Source organism: Hermetia illucens, chromosome 3 (genome assembly GCF_905115235.1).
Source record: "Hermetia illucens chromosome 3, iHerIll2.2.curated.20191125, whole genome shotgun sequence".
Classification (NCBI taxonomy): domain Eukaryota; kingdom Metazoa; phylum Arthropoda; class Insecta; order Diptera; family Stratiomyidae; genus Hermetia; species Hermetia illucens.
This window is the reverse complement of record NC_051851.1, coordinates 36,585,366-36,601,912: the sequence shown is the minus strand read 5'-3', so window position 1 is coordinate 36,601,912 and position 16,547 is coordinate 36,585,366. Positions and strand designations below refer to the sequence as shown.

At 41.5% G+C, this 16,547-nt stretch overlaps 1 protein-coding gene across 1 annotated transcript; it reads left to right on the top strand.

Moving 5' to 3' along the window:
• The first annotated feature begins 70 nt into the window (after nt 1–70).
• Nucleotides 71–16,096, top strand: LOC119650879 (ras-related protein Rab-1A). Its single transcript, XM_038054044.1, has 6 exons — nt 71–335; nt 14,554–14,626; nt 14,693–14,740; nt 14,807–14,854; nt 14,923–15,150; nt 15,220–16,096. Exons 1-6 carry the CDS (start codon nt 313–315, stop codon nt 15,415–15,417), a joined length of 618 nt encoding a protein of 205 aa, XP_037909972.1. The 5' UTR covers nt 71–312; the 3' UTR covers nt 15,418–16,096.
• Nucleotides 16,097–16,547: the final 451 nt, after the last annotated feature.

Sequence of the window (16,547 nt, the reverse complement as noted above, 5' to 3'; positions counted from 1 at the left end):
GCAACACTCGATTACCTGCCACTTTGGCACAATTCGGTGTGCATCACGGCTAAAACTTACGTCAATCATGAAAATCACGAAAAACGAAAAATAGACGGGAGAGGTTGGTCGCCATTGTTCTTAGATCGAAGTTTTCCTTGTGGAAAAGTTGTTATTTCGTGTGTTTTAGGTTGCTCGCGTGTGCGTTTCATCTAGTGACTTTCCTTCCTCGATAAGTTTTGTGCCGTTTGCATCGAAATTCGCTCGCGAAGAGGCCAAGTGCGTTTGTGAAAGTGTAAAAACAAATTTAGAGAAATCATCAACAGCAGCAAAATGACGGCGATGAGCCCCGAATAGTAAGTTTTCATGATTTTCATTTGTGTAGATGGAGATGAGGCGAATGTCTGGCGTGTTGCCCTTTGAACGATTCGCGATTTCGAGCAATATTCGACGCAGAATAACGTCACCGTTGCGGATCTGAAAAATGAATCGAACGAGCTCGTTGACGACGCAATTTGGGACTGCCCTGGCGCACGGCAGGAGTTTTATTTACTCAGCCTCGCTGGTTGGTGATTCGCAATGTCCGGAACGTAGCGATGAGTCACTCTTGTCGTTTTCTACGCGTCCGGAGCGGCTGCAAGGAATCCTCCCTCACTGGTGACAAGGTGCAAGGCGCTTTGTCTGCTGAGCTTGGGAGGCTTTGTTTGCTCGCAGAAAACAATTTGTCAGCCGCGGGTTGTGGATTTCTTTGTTATTGAGTTATCACCAGAGGAAATCACGAGTTACTGACGGGCAAGTGATGCGACTGCGGTGGGTTCGAGCAAAGCCAGTGGAATGGGCGTAAAGCACCGAGGTGAGGCCGTCTGGGGCGCAACGGCTGGCAAGTGTCTCATCGACCCCGAGGATCATAAATAACATGACGGGCGCTGTTTGCTCTAATGAAACGCGTTTATCGTTAGTCACAGTCGTCTTATCGCAGTGGCAGCTCCGCAAGGTACCAGTGAAGTCAGCGAGATCGCGTTGCGTTGAGTAACCTCATTTGCGGCGACAAGTGAACGGGTGACGTGTATCAGATGCGGGGGGTGGACATGAACACGCCACACGTACGGAAAAAGCAGTAGAAGTTCGGAAGTTGACAATTTGTGCATGTTTCGGGCTTAGGGCAGGCTTTGTGATTGCATCGCTTTTACGGCGGTCGGGATTTCGTGAGTGAATTCTCACTTTCACTAGCCACGCGCCATGTTAACGTCGTCGTGCGGAAGCAGCTGGGTTTACTCACTCCCGGTGTGAGCTACTCCCCCAAATTCTGTCCCAATGCAGATTCGTAGTTCATTCATAAAAATGCCGGCACTGGTATCAATGAAGAGTTTGAGGCTCCAAGATTGTTGGTGAGGATTAGCACGAACGCACCAGAGTTGAAGGCTTCCGAACAAGCTAATTTTGCTGTGGTGGGGGAAATCCGCTTAATGCATTTCTTCCAACTTCAAATAAATCAATTTTGGGGTTTTATACTGCCCTTTTAAGGCGTACACTCTATGATTAGGAAGTAAACGGAACCTTTTACCAGAACCGCTTCGAACCTGATCTTCCAAAGAAGTGACCAAAGCAACTACGCATTTTATCATGTCTGACAATTTGTGGATCCCCTTTCAATAAAATTTCTTATCATTTGAATCAAACCGGTCATCGAGCCAATTTCGGGCATTTTTCTAAGAATTAATGTTGCTCCGCAGCCATGAGCTGAATCGAAGAGGGCGAGTTGTAGTTTTACTGGGCTAAGTACGCTGAGTAATCTGCATGACAAACTACATTCTGTCAAGATATGATCGAGACTGAGTCAATAAAAACAAGGCAATCCGACTAATTACTAAATTTAATCAATTCCCTCCAAAAAAGCTATCATTTTTATGGTTTTGTGTAAAACGAAACCTTATTAAAATCGGTTAACTGTCTGTCGTTTTTTTCCGATGGAAGGTGGAAAGCTTCGAAAACAACCGCAGTCTCCTGCCACACGGTTATGTGGGACTCTTACCCACTAAAATCACCTCCTCCTCCTTCCACTCTCCCCGTGGGACTCCCATTTGGTATTACGTCGCGGGGATGGATTATAATTTATTCTGCCCTCATGTTCAAATTCGTGTTCCTCTCGCGTTCATTTTTTCGGATAACTTCTTCCTGCCTAAGCTTCTTTCCGATGGCTGCCATCACTTTTTCGACTTCGGTCCATATCCCCTTTGCTTTCACCATAAGTTCCATTATACTTTCGGGTGTATAGTGCTTCCCGGTTGTAGCATCGAATGTAGCCCTTTGGGTTTCGAATCTGTGGCAATGAAAACAGACGTGTTCTGCGTCCTCTGCAATATTTGGGCAATATGGCGAATCATCACGCCCAAATCGATACAAATATCCTCGATAGCCTCCGTGCCCGCTCAAGAATTGACTTAGGTTGAAACCTACTTCGCCGTGGGGTCGCTCGATCCATTTCCGAATATTCCATATGATTTTGTGAGTCCAGCGGCCTTTTTCTGACTCGTCCCACTTCTCTTGCCATTCCGCGACAGTTTCAGGTCGTGCGAACTGTCGCCGACGGGCAGGAGATTCTCCGGTGAGGTACGTTCGGTCGTAAAGTCGTTGCATTTTTTTCGCCAGAATCTCAATCGGGACCATTCCTGCTATCACGCAAGCTGCTTCATTGGATATTGTTATGTAAGCGCAACATGTTCGGGGTACACTTATGCGATACACAGCTCCAATCTTTCGCTTATTTGCTATATTTTCCAGTGCATCTGCCCATACTGGGGCTGTCTACAGTAGGATCGAACTGACCACCTTCGCAATAAGGAGTCGACGGCTCGGCCTTGGGCCACCTATATTTGGTAGCATTCTCGCAACCAGCGCTCCGATGTTATATGCTTGGTTGCTGCACCCTCCACATGCAATCCGAAATTTAACCTCTGGTCAATCATTACACCTGAGTAATTAAGTGCAGGCTTGGAATGAATTGTTTGCGTTCGAACTTTAATCTTCCTGAAAGTGCACTTTCTCCGCTTGGTAATAAGTACTACTTCCGTCTTATGCTCTGCGAGCTGTAGACCAGCATTTTCTAACCAGGATTTAATCTCATAGACTGCTTCACTTGCATAAAGCTCGACTTCTTCGAGAAGGCGTGCAACAACTGTCACACCAATATCGTCCTCGAAACCAATGGAGGCCACACCAGTAGGAAGCTCTAAGGTTAGTACTTCGTTATACATAATAATCCACAAGAGTGGCCCTAGGACAGACCCTTGTGGAACTGCGCATGTCGTTTGGTATGATTTCATTCCTTCATCTGATTCGCAGCACAGAATCCTATGGATTCAGAAGTCGGCAACGATACGCATTAGGTACTTCGCCACGCCTAAGTTGATTAGGGACTCAAGTATCATGCTCCATCAGTCTGTCTGTCCGCCACACGCATTTTTCTCGGAGACTGTTGTAGCGATTGACACCAAATTTGGTGAAAAGGTGGGAACTGTGAACGCTCACGCATACAGTGAGTTACATCCTTTTATGTCCAATTTAAGGGGAGTGCCCATACATGCAAAAGGAGAGTGTAAAAATTTTTTTCATCAAATGTAGTCATGTGGGCATCAAATGAAAGGTCTCGGTTAGCACTTTCCAAAGCTGGTCTTAGTTTTGACATTTGTTGGAAAGGCGGGGAGTTTGGGGGGTCGAAAGTGATCATTTATTTAATGGGGCCATTCTCAGAAACTGCCTAACCGAAAAATCTGAAAAAAAATCAAGATGCTGCTACTATATGGTGGCTAGGCTCCGAAATACCTTCCATATCGATATCCCTTCAAATAAAGTTAGTAATAGTATATTACTATAATTTTCAGTAATTGGTTGCAAAACCCCGCTTAAGTTCATCCTAGCACCACAAAATTTGGCGGCAATGTAGACTATAATATAGAACTTGATCCTACCAAGTGTTGCGAAAATCGCACTATTCACTACGTCAAGTTGCCACTTTTTTGAAAATTCAAGATTTTGAACATCAATATCACCCGAAAGTGAATACTCTCACATAATATATGTATATATTACTTGTTACGTACTAATGGGACAAATTCACACTCAAATGTCCTTATAAAAGAAATACACAAAACCTTTCATACCTGAAGCGTCCAGCTTCCGGTTTCCCGATTTGTTCTCCAAATGGTACTGCAGTTATTCATACATTTCTGTAAGCATTTCTCGGGTTACCTTCGCTTCTTTCAACGAATTTTCTTTTATGTTTTCATTCACATTAAAACAGATCTCACGAAATTGTAATTTGAGTTGCAAAAACAGGAAAAAAATCACAGCTTATTATATCTGGATAATATAGAGCTAGTTTGATTATACTGGTAGTGTTGTAGAGTTGTTTTGCCAGAACACCGGCTTTTTTCGGCAAACATTCCCTCTCCAACGCTCCTTTCTCTTTAGTCTTTGTCTCATTTAGTACTGCGGTCGGCTCATCTCAACTGTTGGCACAATTTTTCTCGGTCATAGCCTTAATTTGGGTGAAATTGAAATGCTCCAAGCCACCATTTAGCATAAAAAGCAATCGGTTTTTCGATTGGCCTTTTGTTAATTTCCCATCGAATTCGGTGCTCAGTTCAGTCTTAAGCCAGCTATATACATTCCAGCAGGCCTGTCAGTTACGCTTGTTGAACTGGAAATACCATACATGGACCTGCAAGTTGAAAAACGCCTATGGCGCTTGAAAGCAAGAAGCTTGCCTAACCCTGAGAAAAGACCAGGCTCGAATTGCATTCCTTGGTTTGTTATAATTATGATTAGTAAACCAAAGCGCGGGATCTACTCTCGACAAACAGCCGTAGCACATAATTGTGCAATGATATCAATCAAGGGTATTGCTTCAGGCCATCGCGATAATAGTGAGGCAATATCTGAATTTGTGCGATTCTCGCAAACGGCCAATGATGTCGAAGTGAATGGTGTGAAAGCGTTTGGTCGCCCGGGGGAACACGCTTACTTCCTGTTACTAACCGGTATGTTGTCCGGATGCTTGGGTGCACGAGATCAAGGACAGTGTGAAATACTTCCTTGCGAAAAGTAGGCTCTGAAGTTCTGCGTCTTTTTTCTGGGCATCGGCGTTAGCCCTAAAATCAACCGTGGCGGGGAATGTGACCTCGGAGAGACGCAACAAAGCATCTGCAACCACTATTTCCTTTCCAGGCACGTGTTGAATATCAGAAGTGAACTGACTGATGAAGCTCAGTTGCTGAAATTGGCGAGGAAATGCTTTGTCGAGCTTCTGCTTGAGAGGGAACATGGTCCATGAACACGGTGAACGGCCTGCCCTTGAGGGAGAAATGGAAGTATTTAAGTGCAAGGTACACGGCCAGTAACTCACAATCGTAGGCGCTGCAGTTGAGCTGGGTTCAACCGCTTGGAGAAGAAGCTCAACGGCTGGCAGGTTTGATTCACCTGCTGGTGAACAGCAACGCCTATTGCTGTGCCCGAGGTATTGACGAATACCGCTAGGAGTGCATCTAGTTGAGGAAATGCCAAAAGCCAGGTTTTTTTTTGACGGTTTTAAAAGCCTCGACAGCCTCTGTACAGACAAGTAAGCATTGAGAATCGCTTGATGGTGGGTGGCACTGGGCAAGAAACGATGATAGAAATTTAACATGTCCAGAAACCGTCGCAGATCCTTTACGGTTTTGAGGAGCGGGAAGCTTGAAATAGAATTTCACTTGCTTTCTTAGAAACTTGCACTTATCAACGTTAAGAACAATACCGACCTTAAGGAGGCGTTGAAAAATACATTCGAGATGGTCCAAGTGTTCAAACTCTGAGGCAGAAGCGACCAAAAACTTCATCCATGTAGACGAATCAGAAGTTTAAGTTTCCTAGAACTGAGTGAAAAGTTTGCGCTGCATTGCACAGGCCGAAAGTCATCTTAGTCAACTCGAAGAGTCCGAAAGTTGTGCAAATAGCCTTTTTCGGAATATCTTCAGGAGCTACAGGGATTTGATGGTGCGTCTTGGCTAGATCCGAGAAAGCACCGTAGTTTGTCAAGCAATGCGCGAAATCATGGATGAGTGGAATAGGGTATCGGTCAGGAAATGTACGAGCATTTAGACGCCTGCAATCTCCACAAGGCCTCCATATGGAGTGGAGATGACCAACAGCAGTTAGCAAGTTTCCTGTTTCATGAGCTCAAAAAACTCTTTCTTCGTAACAGTACGCTTCTGGGGTGGTAATGGACGCCCCTTGGAGAAGATAGGGGAACCGGTAATGTTGATATGGTGCTTAACATCATGCTTAACCGGATTAAAGAAACAATATTCGCTAATTATATTGCTGAATTTTCGAAGAAATGCCCGAATACGCGGGTCGGCAACGCCCAGAGGCTTCCAGCGAAACTAATTTTTTTTTTTTTTTTTTTTTTTGAGTTGAAAAAGTGCATGGAATTGTACATTTAACTGCTTTATCTGCAAATGTAAGGTGATATCAGCAAATATTAGAATCTTTTGAGGTCCTCGGCGTGCGCCTACTCGATCGCCCTTTCCGGGAGGCAGGCCGTAATGGGGATCTACCACGCGAACGCTAAGTTCCGCTCGTCGCCGCCAGCATTGAAATTGCGGCCGCAATTGCCGCCATCGAGCTTCGGAGTTCCGCCGATTGTTCCACGGTTGTGTTCCGCGACGGAGCTCGGTTCTTATCGGTGGCAGCAAACAGCCCTTCCAGCAATCCCGAGTCCGCGCAAGTTAAAATCGCGCGGGTGCTCTTTGGGAGGCGCTGCAGCCAGAGGGACTTTAGTAGCCTGGTTCCGACTTTATCCCCGCCCAGCTAGTTTCTTCCCGAAGCAGGTGGCTGGGGGTCCGATCGCCCAACGTAAGCTCCGTCACCAAGTGATTCAGTTTAGTTTCCTCACTCACTGACAGCCCCCGGATCAGCTGCTAACTAGCACTTGGAGAAATAAATGAATGCGAATCCGATGCGGTTCGCACATTTGATGCTGCACTATGGGACGCGTCTCGCCACAAATCCTCACGGAATATCCTCCCACATTGGCATCCAACATTTCCTATTATTATGCTAACTACGGCAATGCATTGCTAATGGATAGGATATGGACAATGAATCCACAAGCTCTTTCAGGAAAACACATTTTTTTTTTCAAAATTCAACTTTATTCGTCAATGTAGTCTCTTTCAAGAATAATATAATCATTACAATGTTTTTCCAACTTTTCTATATCAGCAGTTTAAGTAATTTATCTTTTGCTTCAAAGTAGGCTTCAGTTTCGGAAATCACATCTTTATTGGATCCTAAGTGATCATCTCATTTGGCCAATCGGAGCGCTCCACCCCGTCGGTACTGTTTTTAATTCGCGACCCCACTTTTCAACCGTTGATTTTGACGAGGCAGAGTCCGGATAACACTTTTTAAGCCAGTGGCAGTGCTTGAACAGTGTTTTTCTCCATCAGGATACAATGATAATGATGAAATTGCTTTGAATCCCTCAGCTTATTAATAACAAATATCTTCTGCAACCATAGCCCAAACTCTATCTAACGAAATTCTTTGAAATTTTCACCATCTATTCAGAACATATTTCTACCTACCGTTTGCAAACTAGGATAATTGCGATTCATTCGGTAGTTTTTTTTTTTCATTAAAAAAGCCTTAAAAAGACACAAATTTACAAAAAAAGGTTTAACAAATTGCTCTTTATTTCAATAATAAACTATGTTATCGGGTTGGAAAAATTATTACGCATGCTCAAGATACTAATAAATATATGATGAAAAATTTGTATCTTTATCCACTTCTTCACAAAAAAATTCTAAAAAAAGCGAAAAAAACGGCCTTCACACGGGATGACCCCCTTAACAAGACTGGAAGATTTATATGATTACAGAAGTTTCTTATCTAACATCTGCAGACAAGATTATTCCACGCTTATCCATATTACTTTACTCTTTTTTTTTCATTCTTTGATGCTTGTTCTTTAAATAAAAAGATAATTTTTATTTACTTGCGATTGAGTAGCAGTTATTTTTCAAAAGCATTTATTTTATCTATTGAGAAGAGTTGGTCCTTTTATTCCTGATTATGGAATAGAATTCATTTTCCTGCGAATCGGGACTCAAAGAAATATCCAAGAGTATTGGAAGTGAAGCACCATTTTACGGGATATCATAATAACACGTGATCTCCTATCTGCCCATTACGTATTGGTCTGAAGAAAGATCAATTTCTTCTGTTTCCAGCGTATGTGGAACCTTTAATTTCTTCCATTGCCTGTTTCTAATTCAGACGGCCCCGCAAAAATAAAGAATATTTTGTCTAGGACAACAAAAAGATCTGCAGTGTGCGTCGCTAGATGAAATTCAGTATTTTTTAGTACCAGTGATCTCTTGAATTGTAAATTCAGTCGGGCATTCACCATTAACTTCTTTTTAGCAATTTTTTAAGAAAATGCCATATTTATTTCTGTCTTTAGCTAATGTGGCCTTTCAATGGCCGTGTCATCATGACAAATGAGAGATCCCAAGAAAAGTAATAAAGATGGGATAATCTCATAATCTATCTTTTAGGAGGAGAAGGAATTCAGATGTTCACTTCGTAGAAATGGATTTTCCAGTAAATAGGGGTTCAAGACGGTCGGATCTTAAGGATTAAAACATTAGCCGGCAGAGTTTGACTGTAAGATGAGGATTCATCGGAAATTTACACTAGGCAAAGAATGATCATGACAATTCTCATTTATTTTTTCGGCTGCATGCACAAACGAGTATACAGCAATCTCTTCAAGTAGGTATTAGGAAATTTTCGGTTAGCACAGAATTCAAGGAATTCTTTCTTAACTGTTAAAGGTTGAAACTACCTGCTGTTCATCCCTTCTGATAATGGTACATGCTGAATAAATACTGGCTATTTGTGTCAAACTACCGTTTTACCTGTATGTTAGTCACTCTAAACAAAATGTCATGCAGGTAGCGTTGTCAGAATAGTAATGTTCTGCCCACTATAGTTTCTTTGGAGGTTGAAGAAGGCACATTTGTCTATGACGTATATTTCCAGCTGGAATATACTAGCGTACTTATTCATTGGTTCCAAGTACATTTTCCTTGGACCAACGACCCCGGCACCCGCTTCCTCTGCTGTGAAGGATCTGTCAGTGTATCTACCATTCAGTTGCTGGTTTAAGCCGTATGTCAATGTCACGCTCTCCCACTTTGCCCACTTATTCCAATGTTTTCTAAATTTCATATCGAAATGAAACTTCGGTGTCATGTTATCCCTTGGTATCAGTAATTCGCGTTACCGACTAGAAAGAGTACCAATTTTCCTCACTGTGCTCTCTCCAACTTGTTTCTGAAGACTCCACGATTGCGTATTTAACAATTACAACGGTCATAAGAGCCTCCATCCATCACTTGCATATGTGCCTCACGACAATGTTTTCGATAATTTCCTGCTCCTCGCGAGGGATTATTTACGTCGGAAACGTTTTCGGCAGTATGGCCAGTTAACAAAAGATAGCTATTAGGCATTTATACATTTTTCTCGCCTAATATTTTCTAGCGTGTGATTTCAGTACACTCTGAAGCTCTTTTGACTAAAACAGATTTTCTTAAAATTCTAGGGTGACCTAATTCCCTAGATGTTAAGTTTTTAATATGAACAATGTTAGACAGACTCATTTTAAATAACTCTAAGCTTGATTAATATGTTCTACTTATTATTAGATTCCAATTTTCGCGAATTGATAACAAAATCTCTGCTGAAATGCCAACAAAGGCATTTTTTCATAATAACTTGCAAATTTATGAATAATTTGCGTTTTGATTGAAGCTTAACGGCCAGCGTTTTAAATGGGAATTTCGAAGTGATTTATTTTCATACCTAGAATGGTAGGCCAATAACGTCGGAGCCCAACAAACTTAGTTAGGAATACGTTTTGTTTCCAAACTTGTTCTAGTTCAAATCAATTTGTAGAAAACCATTGAAATATGATGATGCGCTTCGATTCATTTTTTTTAAACCATTCCTTTCTAAAGAATACAGCTCCGAACTGTTTTTGAAGTTTCGTATAAACTCTAATTTTGTCCAAATTCGTTTCCTGTTTATCTACCTATCTCTCCGTCTGTCTGTCTACCGTATGTATTCTTTTCGCGGTTATCGGCTGAAATTCGGTAGCATACGGTGTGTAACGACTAGCATGATTTTGTGTTGAATTTAAGGAGAAGGAATATAGCTATGTACAGTATCAAATGAAAGGCTTTAACTTCACCCTAGAAGTGTAAAATTTGTATCGTGACTGTCGGATACCAGTGACCTAGCTGAAAATGAGTAACTGAGTCAAATCAAGGTAGTAATCACGGGCGAGCGCAATGCTGAAGTAGCAATCTTTATGAAAAAAGGGATAACAGAAAGGCCTGCATAATTTGTACCCCAGGTCCATTTTACTGCACAATTTTCATGCTGGGCCCGATTTTTCTGTATACTTCCCTGCTGCCTTATACAACTATTTTGTGAAACTTTAATTTACGTTCGACCAAAATTCTCCTATTTTGCTATGTTCTCTAATTCATAATATTTTCCATCTTTCTGGATTCACGTCGGAAGAACTCATCTTGACTGGCAATGCCCATTTTTCGGCACTTGCTGTAGACTCGAAATGCTGGTTAGCTTATTCGTGGGTCATCGACCGAAACAAATGATGGGTTGATGTCTGGTGAATACAGTGGGCGGGGTAACATCTTCGAGCCGAGTAAACACAGTGTGTGTCGGGGACCGCTTTGCGACATGCGGCCCTGCATTATTGTGATGGAGAATAGCCTTATCGTGTATGTCCTTCCATCCTGGCCATTTTTCTTGCAGCGCCTGGTTCAGACGTTACTGCCGGTAAATACCTGCCGTCATCGTTTCACCAGGTTGCAAGACTTTGTGGTGGATCACTCCTTTCTGGTCCCACCAGATGCTTAGCAATGTCTTCTTAATGTCGATGTTCCTCTTTGACTAGGATGTTGTTGGCTGGGCTCATGAAACCCATGGTTTCTTCCGTTCCGGGTTGTCGTGGTAGATCCACTTTTCGTCACCCGATACAATTCGATGCAGCTTTCTTTCATGCCTTTCAAGAAGTAATTCGTAGACTTGCAGACGTCTTCCAATGGCTTTCTCAGACAATTCATGTGGCACTCATTTTCTTGAATCTTTCCCAATGCGTCAACTAGCTGCTGTTGCGTTGGAAGATTCAAACCAGTAACCAAACTATTGTCGTCTATCAGCAATGTCAACAGTCATTTTCACACACCTAATAAAAAGCACGCTATAGCATATACGGGCTGTTATAGGAGCTACGGGACCAGCGATTAGAAAGAGAAACCCAATAAAGTGGAATGGAAATCGCGAGAAGATTTTCTTCCAAGCTGAATTGTGTATATATATTTACTATTTTTTTAAATTTAAGGTAAATTTAATGAAGTTGGCATTCATTCACACATTGGTGCATGTCTCGCCCTTCCCACACGCCACACCACACATGCACTATTGTAATATAAGGAGGTGCTATTTCAGACATTTAAATCGGCACGAAACTACGGTATTCTCTATAGAAACTACTAGGAAAAAGGGTAGTATTGATTATTGCTTGACAGTCATTAGAGCATAGGGTCCAAGTAGGGAAATCCCCTTCTGTATAAACTTTTCACCAAAAACCATTGCTTTCCTTGTACAGTACGTTTCGTGAATACGAAGTAATGCTTCAGTTTCAGTTTTCTATTGTTTGGAAAATTACAAAAGTAGCATCACTAATCACCAATGCAATTGTGGGTTTTTAGTTACTATAAATTATATGGGTTTTTCAATATATCGGCATCTATTTAAATATTTTCTTAGGAACCTCTTGATTCACTTGTTATAAAAAAAAAATCTTAAAACCTTTCATGTCTGAAGCGCCAAGCTGCCAATTTCCGACTTACTTAAGGATACTCAGTGTATTCCCTAACAACGTCAAAAATCATTCAGGAATGTAGAGGTCGACTGAACTATCGAACATCTAAATTCAAAACAATGGAACTACTCTGCATCACTGACCTAAAAAGGAAAGTGAAATCTGGGATGTATTAGCAAAAAAGGGTTCAATTTCTTCCATGAAGCAACTGGATGTATCAGTAGCCAAATCCACCCAATTTTTCCTAACAGAAGCAAACAAATGTAGTGTTTGTCGAAACGTAGGAAAATGTACAAAACCGTTGTGGGTATTCCGACTGTCTTGTCAGTTATGGCTTGACATCGTTCAGAATAGAATTGTGACAAGATTATACGTGTCCATTCTGTAATGCGGAAACGGCAATCTTGGGACACTTCCTATGCGAAGGTCCCAGCTAAGTTCTCATGGGACGCTAGATTTTAGGTGTTAGTGTACTTCAGTTGCAGAGAGTTGCATCACAATCACTAAAGGAGTTTCTGGAGTACAGGAAGAAATCTGGGATATTCCATTCGACCACTACGGTCTATGTGCTCAGAGGCTGTTAAGCCTTTTCTTCCACCTTATACTCACACAGAAGACTGATATAATCCCATTAAAGAAAAAGATCGCTCAAAGTCGTTTAGGGGATGGCCCTGTGAATTTGAGCTTAAGCATATACTCAAAACGTTCCCAGCTTATCGTAAGAGGCGACCAAAAGGAATAAAAATATGTGAGCTGGAAATTTCAAAATTTTACTGCTACCGAAGCGTCAAAAACGCCTCGGATAGGGATTGATCTTAGTTCTACGACTTTGGCCTTGGAAAACAGATTACAATTGGTTTGGCAAGGGTCCCCGGAATGCTTGCTTTCTTCAGTTCGAACGAGAATTCCAACGATATAAGTTGGATATTCTGGATGTCTCGGATAGGGACTGACCTTAGGACTACGACTTTGGCTATCGAAAACGGATTATGATTGGTTTGGTGAGGGTCCCCGAAATGCTCCCCTTCAGCTCAAACGAGAATTCTAACGATATAAGCTGGACATTCTGGACCTAAGCGAAGTGAGATAGTGGGACCCTGGAGAGTATCCCTCTTGCGGCAATGTGCTTTTATACTCTGGAAAGCCAAGTGGTCCATGTTAAGGAGCATCTCAATTGTACAGGGCTATGGACCAACGGCGATTTCCGATATAGTGGAGAAGGATGTTTTCTACAAGCAACTACACGCAGCTCAGGAGAGGTTTACTAAAGGTGATCCTGCCAAGGTGGCTCTGACAATACCTTACTTGGACAAGTGATGGAAACACGGCATTAACCATTGTAACGAGAATGATGGGATGTTTGTGTATTTTTGTAACTTCCGCTGCCTCGTCATTAGTGATATATTGTTCGAGCGCAGAGCTTGTCATAAGATCAGTTGAGTTTCAATTAATCAACATCATATGAGCAATCAGGTTGGTCACTTTATCAGTAGTCGATTCACAAGTTATCTTCTGGTGCAGTGTTGGCATTTGGTGTTTGGCGCGCAGAGGTTTACAATAACTGACGTCCTGCCGCTTTTTCAGCTTGAAGATCCCTGAGACTGGTTCCGCGGCAAAGGTTAAGAGTCCTCCAGCTACTCCAAATAGATCGATCTCACTCCGACCAATAGGAGTGGCGTGGGGAATTGAATTGCATTACGTTTGGAGCGCTCCCTATATAATGGTACAAAATGTCACATACCGCAACGAGGTGAAATCTCAGAGGATTTAGAGCGGGTTCCATCTGACGTGACTTTCTTCATGCTGCATTGTGTGGAGAACGTCGATGAGTTCAAACATATCCACTACGCTGATGACATCTGTTTGCTTTCTCATCGAATCATGGACATTGGTCGAGAGGCAAGTGAAATTGAACTGAAGACAAAACTCGACAAAACCAAGGTTTTCAGTTTGACAGGGCATCACACTCTCCCTATCTACATTAATAGGCAGCACATCGTAGGTGTTAATCAATTTGTATATTTACGTTTCCGACCCTGACACTGAACTTAAGGTCGCTCGTCGCATTAACGCGCTAGATCGCCCTTCGCTGCCTTGTCTAAAATCTGGAAAAGCGGTTATTTCGACATTAAGACCAAGTTGAGGTTGCGCTGTGCATGCATGTTCTTTCTTTGTTGTTATATGGAATGTGATCACTCCAAAGCTCCAATTCTTCCTCAACACTTGTCTGCAACGTATCATCGGAATACACTGATCTGATACAATCTCGAACGAAACACTTCGTCGGCGCATAGGTCAGTTACTCGTGGATGTGTAGATGAAAAAGCGGGATTGGCAGTGAATAGGTCACATATTAAAAGGGGGTAACAATTGGAATCCACTGTCCCAAGAAGGCCAACGAGTGTGTCGCCCCCGGAGCACACGGAACAGTGCAGACGGAGTGGAAGCGCCTCAGAAAGCACTGATAGGCGCTGAAGTGGGAAACCATGAAGCCGTGCAAGATATTCGCCTTAAATTATTTCTTTTTAAGTAACATTAATTTTGTTAACATTCTCACCTTTAGTGGAAAAAATGTGAAGAATGTGACTAATTTGACTATTTTTTGTTTCCAGCGATTATTTATTCAAATTACTGTTGATCGGTGATTCTGGTGTGGGAAAATCTTGCCTCCTGCTACGATTTGCTGTAAGTACACTAACAAATTCAATAACGGAACCCAGATCTAATTTTATTCCTCTGAATGTTTTGTAGGATGATACATACACAGAGAGCTACATCAGTACTATTGGAGTAGACTTTGTAAGTACCTTAATATGCTCTGCACCAATTTCCTTTATGTCTTATTGTCCCCTCTAATATTCACAGAAAATTAGAACAATTGAATTGGATGGCAAGACTATCAAGTTGCAAATCGTAAGTACCGCCCCCTTACTGTAATTTATGCTTATCCGAGGCAGTAACACGTCCGATTTCATTTCCAGTGGGATACAGCCGGCCAGGAGCGTTTCCGAACGATTACTTCGTCCTACTACCGTGGCGCTCATGGTATTATAGTCGTATATGACTGCACAGATCAAGAATCCTTCAACAATGTGAAACAGTGGCTAGAAGAAATCGAGCGTTACGCTTGTGAAAACGTTAATAAATTACTTGTAGGCAACAAATGTGATTTAACTACAAAGAAAGTCGTCGAACATACTACTGCTATGGTAAGTTTGCGGTGATTACTGAAGACCTGAAAGATTCAGGGCTAATGGGATCGTATTCTCGTTTTGCAGGAATATGCAAATCAATTAGGCATTCCATTCCTCGAGACGTCCGCTAAGAATGCGACAAATGTGGAACAAGCGTTCATGACAATGGCGGCTGAAATTAAGAATCGCGTTGGCCCACCATCCAGTGCAACGGAGACGGCTAGTAAAGTGAAGATCGAATCCGGACGTCCAGTTGAAAGCAACAAGTCGGGCTGTTGCTGAAGCAGAGGCTTAATTATGTACGCCTTAATATACATTTTTGTCGCAAAACAAACTATGCGAAAAACACAACATTTTCAAATGAAACTGCAACCGAAATGAGGAGACATAATCCTTTTTCCAAAAAAAGATAAATTATATAAACAATAAATTAAATTTAAATAAAAGAATAATGAACCGTTGATAAAAAATAAACGAGACACTGAGAAGGAAAAAGCAGAGTAAACTATCTGAAACATGAAATCTTGTGTTTTCTGTTCACTCGCAAAATACACCAACAAAACATCAACTTAGAAGGAAAAACTGGATCAGATTCTTAGTATTTTATTTAATATACATAAAATAGAGAAATTTATTTTTTTGTTATAACTTTGTATGCGTTTTACTTTTCTTATACATGTATATGTACGTGCGAATAGACTCCTAACCCCACACACTTTGATTACAACAACAAACGAATGGAAAACATCAAATATTCAGATCTAATGGAACATTATGAAACGCATGTTTCCAGCTGAGCAGATTTTCGCCTCCCACTTAATATGAAATTATTAATATTTTAATAAAAAATATAAAAAAAAGAAACAAATGGCAAATTTAAGACATTTATAATTTATATAGTATCGTAAAAAAATTAATTATAAAATGAGGAAAAAAATGGAATATAGTGAAGTTAAACGTACATCCATATGAAGTATTGTATATTCTAATGTCCTACTCCATCCTGTCCGTATTTTGGTTTCCTTTTGTTTTAACACGCTTCGGTATTTTCCGGGATGCCTGGATAGTTATGGCTGATTTGCACTCTGTATGTCGATATCTACTTTTATTTGTAAGCAAATGTTTAGAGGCAATGCTACTGAAATAGAAACGATTTTTTTCGATAATTTGCAATTGTTATTATGGGGAGGAGTAATATCATCCCGAAGGAAGGAGTTAGTCACCGTCAAGATATGTAAAGTAAGCCGCCGTGTTTCCTGAATTTTCGAGATTTTAGGAAATGGAATGAATATTGTGATAAAGAGGGAGAGGGAGTACATTGGTTTTGCCTCCAGAGATGGCAAATCGTTGACTATTCTCATGCAATACACTATGCTAATTTTCGCTGTGGAATTCGCGGAACTATTTGTGCC